This window comes from Elephantulus edwardii, unplaced genomic scaffold (genome assembly GCF_000299155.1).
Source record: "Elephantulus edwardii isolate Elephantulus edwardi_28Jun2011 unplaced genomic scaffold, EleEdw1.0 scaffold00032, whole genome shotgun sequence".
NCBI lineage: Eukaryota > Metazoa > Chordata > Mammalia > Macroscelidea > Macroscelididae > Elephantulus > Elephantulus edwardii.
The window spans coordinates 2,392,573-2,413,316 of NW_006399782.1; the positions used below are offsets into that span (position 1 = coordinate 2,392,573).

The 20,744-nt window shown below is 43.7% G+C and overlaps 1 protein-coding gene across 1 annotated transcript in view; it reads right to left on the bottom strand.

The window, feature by feature from the left end:
- Positions 1–87: 87 nt before the first annotated feature.
- Positions 88–20,744, bottom strand: part of SLC51A (solute carrier family 51, alpha subunit) — a 42,372-nt gene continuing 21,715 nt past the window's right edge. Inside the window, exons 3-9 of the mRNA XM_006884197.1 lie at positions 19,020–19,174; positions 6,804–6,877; positions 6,397–6,555; positions 5,399–5,510; positions 4,803–4,949; positions 697–802; positions 88–224 (exon numbers count right to left, since the gene is read on the bottom strand). Of these exons, the coding sequence (XP_006884259.1) occupies positions 88–224; positions 697–802; positions 4,803–4,949; positions 5,399–5,510; positions 6,397–6,555; positions 6,804–6,877; positions 19,020–19,174 (890 nt within the window). The remainder of the gene's footprint in view (positions 225–696; positions 803–4,802; positions 4,950–5,398; positions 5,511–6,396; positions 6,556–6,803; positions 6,878–19,019; positions 19,175–20,744) is intronic.

Here is a 20,744-nt window from a genome sequence, read left to right on the forward strand (position 1 = left end):
GCGTGTTCGTCTTTATAGTCGGTTGCAGTCTCCGGACAATGTGAGCTAAGGAGTAGGGGGTCTCTCCCATTGTCCATGCCAGCTGCCTCAGGCTTCAGGGTTCAGGTCCAGTTTGGGAGAAGAGAAAGGTTCATAGCCGACCTTGTCGTCCTTCCTCCTGTAGTACATGCGCGTCAGCACGGTTATTAGAAAGCTCTCCAGGATGAGGAGGTGACAGTTCATTACTGCAGCATGGAGGGAACACAGTATTTCACAATGCATTAAGCTGAGATAACACAAGTATGGTCCCAGCCGCAGCCCCACCAAAGGAGTTGAACAGTCCCTTCCCGAGGTGATCTCCAGACCAGTGCACAGAGAGCAAGAAATTAACTAGTGGCAGAGTTAAAACTAAAACTTGCCTCCTGAGATCTGAATCCATTTCCTACTGTATTTTTTAGCTTGGACTTTCACTTCCACACTACACTCATTCCTCTCCCAGCAGCTGAGGTTTGCACTCACGGCTCCCTTGACCACCAGGACTGCTGACAAGCTGTGGGGCTGCGGCTCTCCCCTGTGAGACCAGGGAGCATGGCCATGGGATCCAAAAAGTCTCTGCTGATACTTCTTAGGGATCCCCTTTGTGAATACAGAGGTCAGATCTCAGATCCCGCCCAGCTCATGGGAATGGTTGGGGGGAGGGCTGTCCTGTGTGCTCACCTTGAGACCTGATTTTAGAGGAAAAGGGAGGCGAACAAGCAATCTGTCCAGTGCTGGCCAAGACTGAGAAAATGGAGGGCTGCAGGGCAGTCAGGATAAGGAGGGCCTGTAGGAAAAGAGGAGCCGGCTGGGGGAGTCTCCGCATGACTGCCGCAGTTGTGGGCTTGAGACACTCACTTGATGAAAACATCATTGTCGAATTACAGCCCCACCTTTGACTCAGAGCTGCTCATGAGGCAAGAACTGATTGACGGTTCATGCTTATTCACCCATTTGAGCCAGGGCTACTATCAAGCACTTAAATGACTGACAAACATGGGTGATGGGAGAAGAGCAAATTCACTTAGCTCAGATCCCTGTGATCCCTGTTCATAGACTAATGGGCACCTAGTGGCAAGAAGCTGTACCATAATCCCGAAGGCACATGATTCTAATCCACCAGCTGCTCTACAGGAGAAAGATAGGCAATCTCCCCCCATGTGGTTAACTGCCTCTGAAAACCCACTGGAGGGCCTGCTATGGGTTGGCTCCAACTCATGGTACACCACACCAGCGCCACCACCACCATTAAAGTGCTTTTCGAAAATCTCTGCACAGAGGCTCAGGAGTGTCATTTATTCTCCCTCCCTCTGCTGAAGTCTCAGCCTTCTCTTGGTCGACCCTGCCTATCCCAGGTTCCCCACAACCATCACAGTGATTGTATTCATCACACTCAGCAGTCAGATGGCTTTGACTCTTTTGGACCTAGCATAAGTGTTTCGAGGGCTTCGGGTCCATCTGTCGCTTTATTCCCTCACTCTGCCCTGATAACTTCCTTTGTCCTGAGTCCCTGCAATTCCCCCTGCTGTGTGCCTGGGCATTCACATTCCAAGGCATCTGCTTAGATCAGCAAAAATACGTATGAAGTCATTTGTAACTAGAAAGCAGTGATTAGAGGGTAATAGAATGGCCAGCAAGGAGACAGGAAGAATGGACAGAGAAGGAAAACAAGATTAATTTAGAAATCATTGCAACTGTGGACTGGTTAGCTTGGGGCTTAAAGTATAGAAGATATAGAAAGTTGAGGAGAGGGGAGAAACACTTTTAAAAGAACTTCCATAAGACAGAACTGACCTTGGGACAACTACCCCATGGAACAAGAACTAGAAACCTACACCAAGTTTGTTGGAGGTTCGGGGAGCAGGGAGGACATGACATTATTGGCAGGACTGAGAGCTTTGTAAAGCTGTGAGGCTGAAGGCTGAGGTGTCTGTGAGCACATTTAGGAAGCTGTCCTGACAGCCACTGTATCCTGATGCCGACCTGAATTATAGCCTTTTGACTTCCCTGATAAACACTGTTATGCACAGAAATCAGACTGATTACATCTGTGGAAAGAATTGTTGGAAAAGCTCAATGCCTGCTGTGAAAACTAGACTAGGTGCTGATTGTGAACAGATCATCAGCTACTCCTATGCAAGTTCAAACTGAAGCTAAAGAAAACTAAAGCAGACCTACAAGAACTAAAATTTGACTTTGAGTCTATCCCGCCTGGATTTTAAAACTATTTCAAGAACAGGTTTGAGGCCTTGAACACTAATGAGTGAAGTCCAAATGAGCTGTAGGAGGATATCAAGACTATTCTCCATGAAGAATGCAGAAAGTCATTACAAAGAGGTGGAAGAAGAGACCAAGATGGATAGACATCAGAAGAGACTGACTATTGCACTAGAGTGCCAAGAAGTCAGCAGAGGGAAGAAATTAGGAAGTCAAGGAACTGAATGGATGATTTCAAAGGGCAGTGAGAGAAGACAAAGCAAGATATAATGAAATGTGCAAACAGCTGGAGTCAGAAAATCAAAGGGGATAAACTCACTTGGTTTTGGTTTTTTGTTGGGGTTGTGTGTGTGTGTGGTTTTGTTTTTTTGTTTTTTGGTGGGTTGTGTGTGTGTGTGTGTGTGTGTACACCATCTGATCGAATCTGACTGGTACAGGAGACTTCCCCTCCTCCAGCGGAGCACCTGGTAGATTCAAACCACATGCCTTGGGGATTGCAGCACAGCTTCTTGCCACTAGGCCACCAGAGCTCCACTTGCCATTTCTTAACTGAAGAAACTGAAGAACAAATTCAGACCACGAGTTGCAGTACTTAAGGATGTTGTGGGCAGAATATTGAATGATCTAGGAAGCATCAAAAGATGATGGAAAGAGTGCACTGAGTCATGTACCAAAAAGAATTTGCTGACACAGAAGAAGTTTATGAAACGATGTTTGATCAAGAGCCTATAGTGATGAAGTTCAAGCTACTATGAAGGAATTGGCAAGAAACAAGGTCCCAGGAATTGATGGAATGAATAGAAGTTGACATTTCAACAAAGAGATACTGCCCTGGATGTGTTTCACAGGTTGTGCCAAGAAAGAGGACAACTAGCTGGCCAACTGAGGTCTATATATATTCCCGTTTCAAAGATAGGTGATCCAACAGAGTGTGGAAATTATTGCACACTATCACACACAAGCAAAATCCAAAAACAACTGGAACAGTACATTGACAGAGAACTACCAGAAATACAGACTGGGCTTAGAAGAAGCCATGGCACTAGAGACAATGCCAATGTCAGGTGGACCTTGGTTGAAAGCAGAGAGTACCAGAAGAACGTTTATCTGTGTTTCATTGACTATGCAAAGGCATTTGACTGTGTGGATCACAACAAATTGTGGCTAACTTTGAAGAGAAATGGGGATCCCATAACACTTGATTGTGCTCATGCACAACCTATACTTGGGCCAGGAAGCAGTCCTCAGAACAGAGCAAAGAAACACTGCCTGGTTCAAAATCAAGAAAGGAGTATGTCAGGGATGCATGCTGTCTCCATACCTTTATAACATATATATGGAACAGATCATTCAGGAGGCTGTACTCCATGAGGAGGAATATGGCATCAGGATTGGAGGAAGGCTCATCAACAACCTACATAATGCAGATGACACAACCCTGCTTGCTAAAACTGAGGAGGATCTGAAGTGTTTGCTGCAGAAGGTCAAGGACTGTAGTTTTCAATATGGATTGAAGCTCAACATCAAGAAAACAAAAGATTCTCACTACTAGGCCAGTTGGCAGGACCTTGATAGGTGGAGAAAAGATTGAGATTGTTAACAATTACAGCTTGCTCAGCTCCACAATCAACACTCTTGGCACCAGCAGTCAGGACATCAAAAGACGAATTGCATTAGGATAATCTGCTGTCCTGAACCTCTCCAGAATGCTAAAGAGCAATGATGTCAGTCTAGAGACTAGGGTGCAGCTTGATCCAAGCCATGGTCTTCACAATTACTTGCTATGAATCAGAGCTGGACAGTGCCTAAGGATAATAGAAGAGAAATTGATGCCTTTGAATTGTGGTGTTGGAGAAGAGTACTGAGCATACCATGAACTGCCAAGAGAACAAACCAGTCTGTCCTAGAGAGGGTGAAACCAACCTGCTCCTTGGAGGCGAGGATTTTGAACCTCTGTCTCAATATACTTTGGGCACATGACCAGGAGGGACCATTCCTAGGAGAAGGATAACATGCTTGGAAGGGTGGAGGGTCAGCACGGTAAAAGGAGACCATGGATGAATGTATTGACAGAGTAACTGGCATAATGAGGGTAGGAGTGTTGGAGATAATGAACTTGACCCAGGATAGGGTAGAGTTCAGAGCTATTGTGCACAGGAGCGCTATGAGTTGCAGAAGACTCGATGGCACATAACAATAAAACACCATAATCATGAAGGGGGAATTAAGAACTTGCATGACAACTGTGGAGAGGAAGTGGCAGTGTGATGAGAAGAAGAAAATTGAATTGGGGGATTAGACCTTGTTTTAATTTCTAGTCCCATCTGCTGTGTGCTTTGAGCAAGTCCCATTACATCTCCAAGTCTCTAAGTCTCCATTTCCTCTTTGCCAATAGTGGGTAGAAAAGAAAAGGGAAAAGTAGAAATATTTAAGAAAATTTTGAAGTGTAAGAGACAAAAAGGGCACAGGGGTCTTCTTCCAAATCTCCTTCAACCTGAGGCTTCAGCTCTATTCCCAGATCATCCGACCCAATCACTTATAGCTCTAAAGCAGCTGGAGTAATTAGTTACCTGGAACAGAGCAAACTTGGCTCCTATGTTCTGCTCACCCAAGTGCAGCTTGGCCTGGCGGAAAAGGATGGCCAGGGCCCAGAGAGCCAGCAGGGTGGACACGCCGAGAACAGTGTTGATCCACAGAGCAGTGCTCTCTGCAGAGATCTGGGAGCAGACCAGACAGCAGTCAGGAGCCCTGCCCTACTCACCTGTCCTCTCCTGTGTAGCAGGAAAGCCCAAAGCCTGTCACAGCCTCATCCTTCCCACAAACCCTAACCTCCCCGATTCCACGCCCTCACTCAGTCTCTGGGGCCCTGGGTCGGGAATGTTGGCTGCAGCTCTTCCTTCTAGAGCTTACAGGTAATAAATGAACCCTGGACTCTGGCACCTCTTTTCCTGGCTTAGGGAGCTCTGGTGACCTCCTGAGTGAGGAGCTGTACTGGCAACCCAACCAGGTTGGCAGGTGACTCAAATTCACTAGCTGCTCCTTGGAAGAAAGATGGCCAATCTCCTGTGCCATTTACAGCCTCTGACTCCACTGGAAGGTCAGCTATGAGTTAGTTCTGATTTGATGGCAATAAGATGGAGTTTTGTTTGCTCCCCCGCAAGCTTACATCTGCTGGGTCAAAGATGCCATCAGGAATAAGAAACAGGCCCACCACGATCAGCGTTATCCTGAGGAACGCATACTGGAACGGGCCAAACATTATCAGCTGAAGCTTCCTCCTGTAGGGACAAAGGGTTAGGAGCATGGCCCGCAAACCTCCCACCACAAGCCTCCCAGCTGACAGCTCCTGCTGTCACAGCCCCTAAAACAAGAGCATGGGGAGACAAGAGGAAGGCAGCGTGCTGAATGCACAGAGAACCCCCTCTTTACTTCCCACTCACTCCAAGATGGTATCAATTTTCTCGACTGACTCATTAACTGAAATGGGCAGAAGGGATAAGCCACCGCCCAAAGTCCAGTCAGCTCTGTGTGGCTGAGGTTTGACGGGAGCAGTGAGATGAAGTAGTGCTGTCTTTGGTAGGTGCTGTCAAGTTGAGTACAACTCACATCGGCCCTCTGAACAATAGACCTGAACCCTGTCCTGTCTGTGCCATCCTCATCATCATCTCTGACACACTTGAGCTCATTGCTGCAGTCACTGTCAGTCCATCTCACTGAGGATGTAGAAATTCTTCCTCTGTTCCCCTGTTCCTTTGGGGTTGAGGACCCTGGGTGTGTCCTTTCTCTGGCAGACGCAGAAATTCAGGGGGGTCTTGGCCGTGGGATGTTCACCCCATGGTCATTGTTCTATACAAGCCTAATGCCAAGAGCTCTGAGGCAGAGCGGAGAGACCTCAAGAGATTTAAGGGAGAGTGAGGGAGAAGCGGATCAGTTCCTCAGGGAGCTCCAGTGGCGTCGTGGGAAGGAGTTGCTCAGCCAGCCTAAAGGCAGCAAGCAGGTGTGAATCCAGCAGCCAGCTGCTCCACAGGAGAAAAATGGCCAATCTGCTCCCATGTGTTTTACAGCCTCTGAAAACCCTCTGGAGGGCCAGCTCTGAGTCGGCTCCAACCAGACTGCACATAACAATCATCTGTTCATCAGCAACGCACCCCTGGACCCCCTTACTTGGTGAGGATGAGGGGTGGGCAGCAGAGGCAGCAGCAGCAGCAGGGACCCGTGTGGATCCTCATCGGCGTGTCCCTCAGTGTCTTCAGGACTGCCTCCTTCCCACCAAAGCCCTGCACCATGACCTGCATCAGCAGGTAAAAGCACACCGCATAAAACCTGGGAGTGGGCAGGACAGAGCAAGACAAAATAAGAGCGTACCCAAAGGAGGCGTTTCCCGAACAGAGCTGGTTCAAGACACCCGGAAGTGCACAAACAGGGAAGGGCTAGAGTCCTAAGATGTTCAGACTGAAGGAAGAGAGAGGGTACAGAAGATGACATGGACCATGGAGTCCAGAAGGCGTGCATAGCAGAAGGGGACCCAGGGGGGACACCCAGGCCAGAGCTGGGGGCAGCAGGACACTCACGCGGTGATGGCCATTTCCACGAGCATAAGGGATCGAGGGATCCAGAGACCAAAGCAGCAAAACACAGACACCACCTGTGAGGAGAGGGTGGGAGTCCTTAGGACAGAGAGGAGATTGCGTGCTCTCTTGACCCTTTCATGGCAAAAGGCCAGGGCAGCAAAACCTGAACACTTTAGGTGCCATGACTTAAAGTTATCAGCAGGAAAAATAATGAAATCCATTTCTTTCCAAATGCTTTTAAAATAGCAAGCTGCGCAAGAAGCTGCACTGCAATCCCAGAGACGCATGGTTCAAATCCACCAGATGCTCTGCCGGGAAAGGAGGGGCAATCTCCTCCTGTACCAGTCAGATCTGATCTGACGGTACACAGACACATATACACAAAATAATAAAAATTAAAAAAAAATAATAATAATAAAAAAAAATAGCAAGCTGCCTTAAGTTGGGGTGGGGGGGGTGGCTTTGAAAACAGTTAACATATGTCCTGAGGAAGATGTTTATCCTTAGGAGTAAATGGATTGGGATCCAACCTCTTCTTTCCAGAGTCCCATACTTTTTGAGCATCCTTGATGGATAAAGATCGTCTAGGCAGATGTCTGACAGAAGGGACCTCACAGGCTCCACTCTCCGCCCTAAACACACAGAAGTCCAATCTCATGTCCCAGGATCAAACACAAACACAGACTATATAATGATTGTGGGAGTGAGTTATTAATAGTGTAAGTTGTTAGGTGCCATGGAGTCGAGTACACCTCATAGTGATGCTATGAACAGATCTGAACCCTGTCTTTTTTTTTTACATTTTTTAAAAAATTATTATTAATTTCAGTGAAAATTTACAGAGACTTTGGACTTCCATTCATTCATTATTGTACTTTCTCCCTTCCCAACCCTCCCCCCTAGTACACTACCCTCTTGGAAAAGTAAAAGAAAAATTCTTTCGTTGTTTTGCAATCCCTCCCCCAGGTCTTCTCCACCATGTAGCCTTCGCTCTAGACTCCTGTCATGACAAAAATACCTAATCACATATCCCTTTTAAACAGTTTGCTCCCTCATCTATTTCAAGGCACTATACATTATTGAACCCATCTTTCTCAGTCTCCCCCCAACCCCGAAGTCAGTCCTGTTTTGCAACAGTGGCACCATGCAGTATTTGTCCTTTTGTGACTGAGATACTTCACTCAGCATAATGTCTTCCAGGGTTACTCATTTTGAATAATATTGCATGAGTTCCTTGTTTTTCAATGCCACGTAGTATTCCATTGTGTTAATATACCATAGCTTCTCTATCCATTCATTTGTTGATGGGCACTTAGGTTGTTTCCAAGTCCTTGCTATTGTGAACAAAGCCGTAGTAAACATGGGTGTGCATATATCTGCTTGGATGTCATTTATGGTCTCTTTGGTGTATATTCCCAGTATTGGAATTGCTGGGTCAAATGGTATCTCTATTTGCAACTTTTTGAGAAAGCGCCATACCGCCTTCCACAGTGGTTGCAACATTTTACACTTCCACCAACAGTGAATAAGGGTTCCAGTTTCTCCACAACCTCGCCAGCATTTGTTGCTTGCTGTTCTCTTAAAATTTTGCTATTCTGACTGGGGTGAGATGATATCTCATACTTTTGATTTGCATCTCTCTTAGAGCTAGGGATTTTGAACATTTCTTCATGTGCTTGTTAGCCATCTGAATGTCTTCTTTGGTGAATGGTCTGTTCATATCCTGTGCCCATTTTTCTATTGGATTATTTACCTTTATCTTGTTGTGGTGCTTACACCCTGTCTTGTCCTGTGCCATCCTTACAATCTCTGACACACATGAGACCACTGCTGCAGTCACTGTCAATCCACCTCACTGAAGGTCTTCCTCTCTTTCTCTCACTCTCCACTGTCCATAAGAATAGTCTCTTATAACAACATACCCAAAGTATGTGAGATGAAGCTTCACCGTCCTTGCCACCGAGAAGGAAGAAAAGGGTATCATTTGTTCTTTTGGCTGTCCAGTCATTCAGTACTCTTCTCCAACACCACAACTCAAAGACATCGATTCTTTTATCTTTATTCATTGTCCAGCTCACAGATGTATAGCAAATGATTGGAATATCCATAGCTTGAATCAGGTACTCCTTAGTCTTTAGACTTACATCATATGTCTTTAGGACTTTGGAAAGGTCTCTGACCCCAGACTTTCCTAAAGCTATATATCTCTTGATCGCCTGACTACTGATACCAAGGGTGTTGATTTTGGATTCAAGAAAGATGAAATAATTGACAATTTCAACTTTTTCTCCTATCATGATGTTGCCTATTAGCCAGTGGTGAAACTTTTTGTTTTCTTAATGTTGCGATTGTGCTTATACAAAAGGGAAAAAATCAAGAAATTAAGAAGCTGAACAGAGGCGAGCTCTGGTGGCCTAGTGGCAAGAAGCTGCACTGCAATCCTAGAGGTGCACGGTTCAAATCCACCAGATGCTCTGCTGGAGAAGGAGGAACAATCTCCTCCTGTACCAGTCGGATCTGATCTGACAGTACACACACACACACACACACACACACACACACACACACACACACACAAAGAAGCTGAACAGAGATTTCAAAGGGCAGCTGGAGGAGACAAAGCAAAGTATTATAATGAAATGTGCAAAAAGCTGGAGTCGGAAAATCAAAGGGGCCAAACTTGCTCAGCATTTCTTAAGCTGAAGGAATTGAAAAGAAAAAAAAAAATTCAAGCCACAAGTGGCAATACTTAAGAATGCATTAGGCAGAATAGTAAATGATCCAGGAAGCAGTATACCAATGAAGGAGTTTTACTTTTCAAAGAGAAGAGCGAACTGGGGGGTAGGCGGGGAGAAAAGTGCAACAATGAGTGAATGGAAATCCAAAATCTCTGTAAATGTTCATTAAAATTATTTTTTAAAATTAAATAAAGTAAAATAATAATAAACTGAAAAGAGATGAACAACAACAACAAAAAGATGGAAAGAGTATAGAGAGTCATTGTACCAAAAGGAATTAATTGGTGGACACAGAAGAATTTCATGAAACCATGTATGAGCAAGAGCCTGTGGTGATGAAGGAAGAAGTTCAAGCTGTTCTGAAAGAATTGGGGGGAAAAAAGGCCCCAGGAATTGATGGCATAGCAATTGACATATTTCAACAAACAGATGCTGCCCTGGATGTGCTCACCAAGTTGTGTCAAGAAATCTGGAGGACAAACGCCTGGCCAACTAACTGGAAGAGATCTTTATTTTTTTCCCATTCCAAAGAAAGGTGACCTGGCAGAGTGCAGAAATTATCAAATAATATTAGTATCACATGCAAGCATGATTCTGCTGAAGATTATCCAAAAATGACTGGAGCAGCATGTCTGCAAAGAAATGCCAGATGTGCAGATGGGTTTCGAAGAAGCTGTGGTACTAGGGATATTATAGCTAATGTTAGATGGATCTTGGCTGAAAGCAGGGAATACCGGAGGAATGTCTATCTGTGTTTCATTGACTATGCAAAGGTGTTTGACTGTGTGGATCACAACAAACTGTGGCTGACTCTGAGAAAAATGGGAATCCCAAAACATTTTATTGTGCTTATGAGAAACCTATACTTGGATGAGGAGGCAGCCTTCTGAACAGAGCAAGGAGATGCTTCATGGTTTAAAATCAGAAGGGTGTATGCCAGTGATGTATTCTGTCTCCCTACGTTTTCAATCTATATGCAGAACAGATGATCCAGGAGCCTGGGCTGTAATTAGGAGGAATGTGGCTTCAGGATTGGTGGAAGAGTCATCAACAACCTGTGTTATGCATATAAAACAACCCTACTTGCTGAAACTGAGGAGGACCTGAAGTGCTTGCTGCAGAAGATCAAGGATTACAGCCTTCAACATGGATTGAAGCTCAACATCAAGAAAAAGATTCTCACCACTGGGCCAATTGGCAGCATCAGTATGGATGGTGAAGAGATTGAGATTGTTAACAGTTTTAGTGTGCTTGACTCCATAATCAACACTCTTGGTAACAGCAGCCAAGAAATCAAGAGAGGAATTGCATTGGGAAAGTCAGCTGTCAGGGACCTCTCCAGAGTACTGAAGAGCAATGATATCATTCTGGAGACTAAGGTGCACCCGATCCAGGCCATAGTCTTCACAATTGCTTGCTATGCATCAGAAAGCTGGACAATGACTAAGGATGATAGATAGAGAATTGATGCCTTTGAGCTGTGGTGGTGGAGAAGAGAGTTGAATATATCATGAACTGCTAAGAGAACAGACAAGTTCATCCTGGAAAAGATGAGACCAGGCTGTTTCTTGGAGGCAAGGATTCTGAAGCTTCATCTTACATACTCTGGGCATATTGCAATGAGGAACCAGTCCTTGGAGAGGGATATCATGCTCGGGAGGGTAGAGGAACAGCTCAGGAGAGGAAGACCCTCGATGAGATGGATTGATTCAGTGATTGGGGCCATGGGGGTAGATGTGTCAGAGACAGTAAGTTACACAGGATAGATCAGAGTTTAGGGCTCTTGTACATATGGTCACTATGAGTCGCAAGCGACTTGATGGCCCATAGCAACAACAACAACATACTTGGACTAGGAAGCCATCTTCTCAGAAAAGAGCAAGGGAACATTGCATGATTCAAAATCAGAAAAGGCATCCTGTCTCCATTCCTTTTTAATCTGTATGTGGAACAGATCATTTGAGAAGCAGGGCTTTATGAGAAGGAATGTGGCATCAAAACTGGAGGAAGACTCATCAACAACCTATGATAAGCAGATGACAAAACATTTCTTGCTGAAAGTGAAGAAGACCTAAAGCGCTGTTGCATTTCAAGGACTGTAGTCTTCAATATGGATTGAAGTTCAACATTAAGAAGACAAAGATTCTCACTACTGGGCCAATTAGCAGCACCATGATAGAGAAGAGATTGAGGCTGCTAGCAATTTCAGCTTGTTTGGCTCCACAATCAACACTCTTTTTTTTTTTTTTATTTTAGTTTTATTTTACAGAGACTTTGGATTTCCATTCATTCATTGTTTCACTTTTCTCCCTGGCCACCCCTCCCCCTCAGTACACTCTTCTCTTTGAAAAGTAAAAGAAAAAAATGTTTTCATTGTTATTCAATCTCTCTCCCCAAGTCCATTCCACAATGCTACCTTTGTTCTGGACTCCTGTCATAACAATAATATCTAATCATATATCGCTTTTAAACAGTTCTCTCCCTCATCTGATTCAATGCCGTCTTTCTCAGTCTCCCCTCCCCCCCCGCCCCCCAATACTTACCAACATTCTTAATACCAGCAGTCAGGAAATCAAAAGACAAATTACACTGGGAAAATCTGCTGTCAGGGACCTCTCCCGAATGCTGAAAAGCAAGGATGTTAGCGTAGAGACTAAGGTGCGCCTAATCCAGGCCATGGTCTTCACAATTACTTGTCATGCTTCAGAGAGCTGAACCATGACTAAGGATGACAGAAGAAGAATAGATGCCTTTAAGTTGTGGTGCTGGAGAAAAGTCTTAAACATATAATATGGACTACCAAGAAAAGAAATTGGTCTGTCTTGGAGAGGGTAAAATCAGGTCACTCCTTGGAGGCTAGGATTTTGAAGCTCCATCTCACATACTTTGGACACGTGAACAGGAGAGACCGGTCCTTGGAGAAGAACGTGATGCTCAGAAGAGTGGAGGGACAGTGCAGGAGAGGAAGATCTTGAATGATATGGATTGACACAGTAACTGGGACAGTGGAGGTTGGTGTATTGGAATTAATGAGACTGGCTCAGGACAGAGAAGGGTTCAGAGCTGCTGTACATAGGGTTGCTTTGGGTCGCTGATGACTTGACAGCACATAACAACAACATAAAATGGTTGTTTTTTATTTAAGCCTCTTGTTTAAAGTCAACAAGACCTCGGGGACGGCCTTTGTATTTAAAAGTCAGTTGTTATTATATTTTGGAGGAACATTCTTCTAAGTGGTAAAGCACTCCTCTGTCAATTTGCTGTCCTGAGGTAACCTGAGGCTGCTGTGATGCTGAACTTTGTGCCATTGAGGGGTCAAATGCCATAATGGTTACTCATGGTGGACAGTGTTTGGTGGAGCTCCCAGTTTAAGACAGGTTTGGAAGCAGGAGTGGCATCCACTTCCTAAACCACATGCCTCTGCAAAGTCTATGAACTTTGAGAAACAATGATAGTTATAGAAAGGCTCCAGGTCTTTTGTTCATAGGGTCACAATGAATTGTGCTTGACTTGATGGCACTCAACAGCAACAACAGCAATGTTGAGATGTAATCCAAGTTGAAAGCTGTAGTCCTTCTTCATCTGCCACAAATGCTTCAAGTCCTCCTCGCTTTCAGCAAGCAAGATTGTGTTATCTGCATAACACAGGTTGTTGATGAGTCTCACTCTGACTGTGATACCACATTCTTTCTCACAGAGTCCAGCTTCTCAAATGATTTTCGCAATATAGAAATTGAATAGGTGTGGAGAAAGGATGCAGCCCTGACACAGTCCTTTCTTGATTTTAAACCATACAGTGGTCCCTTGTTCTGTTTGAACCACAGCTTCTTTGTCTAGGTATTGTTATTGGATGCTGTTGAGTCACGTACAACCCATAGTGACCCTGTGAACAACAGACCTGAACTCCGTCCTATCCTGTGCCATCCTCACACATTCTGACACACTAGAGCCTATTGTGGCAGTCACCATGTCAGTCCACCTGGTTGAGGGTCTTCCTCTCCTTCACCAACCCTCTGCCTTTCCGAGCATCATGTCACTCTCCAAGGAATAGCCCCTCGTAGCAACATGCCTGAAGTATTGAGCCAAACTTTTTCATCTTTGCATCCAAGAAGCACTCTGACTGCACTCTATCCAAGACGTATTTGTTTATTCTTTTGGCAGACCATGGGATGTTCAGTACTTTTCTCCAATACCACAGCTCAAAGGCATCAATTCTACTGTCATCTTTATTCATTGTCCAGTTCTCAGATGCAGAGCAAGTGATCAGAAGGACCCTGGCCTAAATTAGATACACATTAATTCTCAAACTGACATTCTTATTCCTCAATAATTTAGAAAAGTCCCTGCCTGCACTTTCCCCAGTGCTAAGCATCTCCTATTTTCCTGACTGCTGGTACCAAGGGTGTTGATTCTAGATCCAAGCCAAGATGAAGCCATCTGAAGTTGTCTATAGGTGCAGTGGTAAGAATCTTTGTTTTCTTGTCGTTGAGTTGCAGTCTATGTTGAAGGCTCTATTCTTTGATCCTCTGCAACAAGTGCTTCAAGTCTGCCTTATCCTCACTTTCAGCAAGCAAGGTTGTGTCATGTGCATATGCAGGTTATCAATGAGTCTCCCTCCAATCTTGAGGCCATATTCCTCTTCATAGAGTCCAACTTCTCAGGTAATTTGCTCAGCATACAGTTTGAATAGATATGGAGAGAGAATACAATCCTGACACACTCCCTTCCCAATTTTAAACCATGTAGTGTTCCCTTGCTCTGTTCACACAACAACTTCTTGGTCTTAGTATAGGTTTTGCATAAGCGCAATTAAGTGCTCTGGGATTCCCATTCTTCTCGATGTCAGCCATAACTTGTCATGATCCACACAGTCAAATGCCTTTGCATAGTCGATAAAGCACAAATAGACATTTTTCTGGTATTCTTTATTTAGAAGCAGGATCCACTTGACATCAGCAATGATATTGCCAGTGCCATGGCCTCTTCTAAACCCTGCTTGAACTGGTAATTCCAGATCTATGTATGGTTCTGAATGATCTTCTATGTACTGTTTGAATGATCTTCAGTAGTATTTTGTTTGCAGGTAATATCAATAATATTGTTTGATAGTTTCCACATTCTGTTGTTGTTGTTATGTGCTGTCGAGTTGTTTGCGACTCATAGCGACCCTATGTATAACAGCCCTAAACTCTGCTCTGTCCTGTGCCAATCACACTGTCTCTGACACTCCCATCCCGATTATCCCACTCACTGAATCAATCCATCTCATAGAGGGCCTTCCCCTCCTGTGCTGTCCCTCCTCCCTCCCAAGGATGATGTTCTTCTCCAAGGACCGGTATCTCCTTACAACATGTCCAAAATATGTTAGACAGAGCCTCAGAACCCTTGCCTCCAAGGAGCCAGACGGTTTAACCCTTTCCAGGATGAATCTGTTTGTTTTCCTAGCCGTCCATAGTACTCTCAATACTCTTCTCCAGCACCACAGCTCAAAGGCATCAATTCTCCTTCTATCCTCCTTGGTCATTGTCCAACTCTCTGATGCATAACAAGTGATTGCAAAGACCATGGCCTGTATCAGATGCACTTTAGACTCCAGAGAGACACCATTGCTCTTCAGTACTTTGGAGAGGTCCCTAACAGCAGACTTTCCCATTGCAATATGCCTTTTAATTTCCTGGCTACTGGTGCCGAGAGTGTTGACTGTGGAGCCAAGCAAACTAAAGCTGTAAACAATCTCAATCTCTTCATCATCCATCCTGATGCTGCCAATTGGCCCAGTGGTGAGAATCTTTGTCTTCTTGACATTGAGCCTCAATCAATATTGGAGGTTGCAGTCCTTGACCCTCTGCAGCAAGCGCTTCAGGTCCTATTCTGTTGTACATAGGGTTTTCAGAGGCCTGCTATTTCAGAAGCGGATGGCCAATCCTTCTTCCTAGTCTGTCTTAATCTGAATGTTCAGATTTAAAGAAGTATCAGAGAGACCAGCATTTTATAGAAAAAGTGAAAGATATATCCCTTATTGTGGAGTTAACCATTAGTATCAGAGTTGTCCCTGCCTTTGGCACATGCGTCTTTAACCCACCTATTTCCCTGCTCCACCATCCACCAGGATACCCATCCACTTCTAGCCACTCCCTTCACCTCTATCTCCCATTGTCCAGCCCTTGATCTGATCCTTATATCTGAGTCTTCCTTGGCTTCTGTGATTCAAAAAACATCAACTGCTGGTAGTTTCTTATGTTGGGACCAATGTCTCTGAAGTTTAGTGGTAATGTTTCCCGAGCGAAGGTGATGTGTCCTGTAGAACTGGTGTGTAGGTAGGTTTTGGCGGCCCTCGGACCCGAATGGATCCCGCGCGGTTTTGGGGTGGGAACAAATCTGGACTTCTTCCAATCTGTTGGCCAGACAGCTGTCCTCCAAATTTCTTAGCACAGACTAGTGAGCACATCCAGGGCCATATCTGTTAATCGAAACAAGTCAGTTGGTATCCCACTGATTACTAGGTCCTTATTTTCAGCCAATGCCTTCAGTGCAGCTCCAGCGTCTTCCTTCATTATCATTGGCTCCCGCTTATACGGTACTTGCTAAAGTTTTTCAGTGCCAGTCAGTTCTTTATGGTATAGTGACTCTGTTTATTCCCTCCATCTTCTTTTGGTATTTACTGGGCCATTCAATATATTGCCTATTGCATCTTTCAATATTGTGCCCCAAAGCTTAAATTTGTTTTTCTGTTCTCTCAGCTTGAAAAAAATGAAGAGTGAGTTCTTCCCTTTTTATTCTCCATTTTCAACTCTCTACACATACGATTATAATACATTACATTGTATACCCAAAATACCCTTTGAAATCTTCTGTTCAGTTCTTTTACTTTGGAATGTTTTCCCTTTGTTTTGGCTTTTTGACACTCGTGCAATTTTTAGAGTCTCTTTTTACACACAATTTGGTTTTTTCTTCATTTTCTGTCTCAAGTTTTGATTGTTGATACTGAGCTTCACTAACGATTCCTTCCACAGATGTAGTCAATCTGATTCTGATGCAGCCTATCAGGTGAGGCCCATGTGTAAAGTCTCTGTGTCTTTTTAAAAAGGAATAAATAACTGAAAATACAAAATTCAACAATTCTGTTTCCAGCCTCATTTCTGTCATCTAGTCCATACATTCTGACTACTATTCCTTCATTGTTTTCAACTTTTTCATTCCATTCACACATCTTGATCGCATGTTTGGTCAATTTTGGACTGCATATTTGATAAAAATTTTCTCTTTCTTCCTCTTTAACTCTAGATGTATGAAGGTATATTTGAATAATAATCGTATTAACAGGTCTTCCTTGTATATGTGTGGATAATATCCTATAACTCACAACATTGTATTTCAGGATAGAACTTGAATCTGACTTTTTGACTATGAATGGAATACAATTCTTCTGTTTTTAATTCTCAGCATAGTATACCATGTGATTATCTGATTCAAAGTGGCAAAGCTAGTCCATCTCATCTCACTACTGCCTGCCTAGAATGTTGGTGTTCACGCATTCCATTTCATTTTTACAACTTCTAGTTTTCCATCATTCAAGCTCCATGTTCCAATTATTAAACCATGTTTGCCATTATCTTTCCTCATTTTGACTGACTTCCAGTCTGGGTTCTACCATTAATCCTGTAACTATCCACATTCCTCTACTGTTCATAGGGTTTTCAAAGGTCTGTTATTTAAGAAGTGGATGATCAATCCTGCTTCCTACTCTTTAGGAAGCTCTGGGAGCTCTGTTAAAACCTGTCTCCTATGGGTAACCCTGTGGCATTTGACACACCAGTGGCACAGCAACCCCCAAGCTACCTTAGTCCAGCAAGCTGACAGACAAGTGCTGTACCAAGTAGAACGTTTTCCCCAAATACAACAAACTGACAATTTAGTTTGTATAGCTAATAGTAAATCAATGTCCAACCAACTTTTAACAAAGACCCACCCACTGGATTCTAATTGGTTTAAACAGGAGGCTCCCAGCCCACAACTGACTGTTAATCAAACAAACAAACAAAAAAAACTTACCTTCCATATCCCAACTGTTTCAAACAAGCACAGGTCTAAACCAGCTTTTGATAACAAAGGCCCAACTAACTTTTAATCATAAAGGTCAACCCATTGGGTCCTAATTGGTTTAAACAAGAGGCTTCCAGCCGACAACTGACTGTTAATCAAATCATGCTTATAGGATATCTACATCTGATCTGTTGTTGTTGTTGTTATGTGCCATCGAGTCTCTTGTGACTCATAGCGACCCTATGTACAACAGCCCCAAACCCTGCTCTATTCTGTGCCAATCGCACTGCCTCTGACACACCCATCCCAATTACCCCAGTCACTGAATCAGTTCACCTCATAGAGAGTCTTACCTTCTTGCACTGTCCCTCTACCCTCACAAGCACGATGTCCCTCTCCAAGGACCGCCTTACAACATGTCCAAAGTATGTCAGATGAAGCTCCAGAATCCTTGCCTCCAAGGAGTAACCTGGTTTAACCCTCTCCAGGATGAATTTGTTTGTTTTCTTGGCAGTCCATGGAACATTCAATTCTCTTCTCCAGCACCACAGCTCAAAGACATCAATTCTCCTTCTATCCTTCCTAGTTATTGTCCAACTCTCTGATGCATAACAAGTGATTGCAAAGACCATGGCCTGTATCAGAGACACCTTAGTCTCCAGAGTGACACCATTGCTCTTCAGTACCCCAGAGAGGTCTCTAACATCTGATCTAGGTGACCAAATTTAGGTGTAGATATCTTACATGCATAATCATAATTAAGTATTCTGGAAAGGTGTAAGAGCAGAGCTAAATATAACCCTCTTGGGAGTCTTTCCCTCCTCCACTCTGAGGATCTACGCCTTCCTTTGCAGGCAGTAATGTTGTTTTGTCAGCAATACTGTGGTGGAGAGCAGGCTCTCTGGCTATTTCTATATCCCACTGACCCATTGTCCTTTCAAGCATTAAGTCCTAAATGCAAATGAGATCAAATTAAGGGCTCCATCCTGAGGTAACAGAGCCAACCCACTTGCTGACTTGAACTGTGTTCAGAGCAAATTGTCAAAATGGTCCCTGCTTCTCCTCCCAAACCCCACTGCTTGTAGTGTGGATTCTGACCCAGTCGCCTGTATTGGGTTTCCAAGGCTGTAAATCTTTACAGGAGGAGACTGCTTATGTTTATCCTGTGCATCAGCAGGTGGCTTAGAATTACTGACCTTCTGGTTTTAGAAGCAGGAGTGGCTTCCGCTTTCTATATATGCCTCTGGAAACTCTATGAACTTTGATAAATAATGATAGTTATAGTAAGGTTTTAGGCCTTTTGTTCATAGGGTCACCATGAGTTGTGCTCAACTCGACGGCACACAACAACAAAAACATAATACTTAGAGCACTATGCCACTAGAACTTCTTTCCTCCCCTCCAGTCCCTCCTGAAGCGTGTCCAGGCCCCTCACCGTGGGGGCAGAGCTGCTCCAGAGCAGCGTCTTCCTCTTGATGGGGCAGCGGGTGTTCTTATGCAGGTAAACGGCATCCTCCAGGAAGATGACGATGGAGCCCATGGAGAGGAGGGTCAGGATGATAGTCAGGGCAATTTCCACAGAACTCAATTCTGGAAAGAGGGAGATGGCAGGCTTCAGTGATCTCGAAATCGAGGGAGAGGATGTAGCTTCCTCACTCACCACCTCTCAGATCTCAACTGCCTTGTTACACTTAAAATAATCACAGCTAAACTTTTCTATGCACCAAGAAACCAAACAATTTGTGTGACTCATTTTATAACAATACTCACTTTATTGTTTTGGTATGGAACCCGAAATCTTAATATCTCTGAGGTATGCCTGTATGATATCATTGATTAATAATTCTAGGGAAAATATCACCAATAATATTGGGGTTTTAAATACATTATCCAACAGAAGATCATGTAGCCATAAAAATGTATACAGGTCATAAAATATCTTGACAAATAATGTGTAATATTTTAGAACTGAAAATATAAGGCCATCTAACTTATAAAAAATATCACATGCAGGGAAAAGATGCTTTTTAAAGTAAAGAATACTGACTTGATTGATTTACTATCCCTATGGGAAGAAAAGAAAGATCTGGAGACATATAACATTGGGGAAGTCTGCTGTCAAGGACTTCAACAAAGTCTTGAAGATCAATGATGTCAGTCTAAAGACTAAGGTGTCCTTGATTCAAGCCACAGTCTTTCCAGTCATCTGCTGTGCATCTGAGAGCTGGACAATGCATAGCAGAAGAATGAATACCTTTGAGTTGTAATACTGGAGCAGAGTGCTGAATATAACACAGACTTCCAAAAGAACAACTAAATATGTCTTGGAGAAAGTAGAACCAAAGTGCTTCATGGTGGTACAGATGGCAAAATATTGTCTCACATACTTTGGGTATGCTGTTAGAAGGGGTTATTTCTTGGAAAGGGACATCATTCTTAGAAAGGTCCCGAGTTAGTGAAAGAGAGGAAGATCCTCAGTGAGATGGATTAACACAGTGACTGCAGCAACGGTCTCAAGTGTATGAGAGATGACAAGATGGCATAAGACAGGATAAGACAGAGTTCAGGTCTGTTGTTCATAGAGTTGCTATCAGTCATAATGGACTCAATGACACCTAACAACAATGTCAGTATTACTTTAAAACATCTAAAAAGTAAAGCTAAAATAGTGATGGTCTTTGAAGAAAACTGAGAAATATTATTTTCATGACTTCAAAGTAGACAAAGATTTTTTAAAAGAGGGTACAAAAGCACTCATCATAAGAGAAAATGTTTACAGCAAGCAACAAATGCTGGTGAGGTTGTGGAGAAACTGGAACCCTTATTCACTGTTGGTGGGAGTGTAAAATGGTGCAACCACTGTGGAAGGTTGTATGGCGCTTTCTCAAAAAGTTACAAATAGAGATAACGTTTGACCCAGCAATTCTACTACTGGAAATATATCCCAAAGAGACCATAACTGACATCCACGCAGATATATGCACATCCATGTTTATTGCCGCTTTGTTCACAATAGCAAGGAGTTGGAAACAACCCAGGTGCCCATCAACAAACGAATGGCTTGAGAAGCTGTGGTATATTCACACAATGGAATACTACGCTGCATTGAAAAACAAGGAACTCATGCAATATTATTCAAAATGGGTGAGCCTGGAGGACA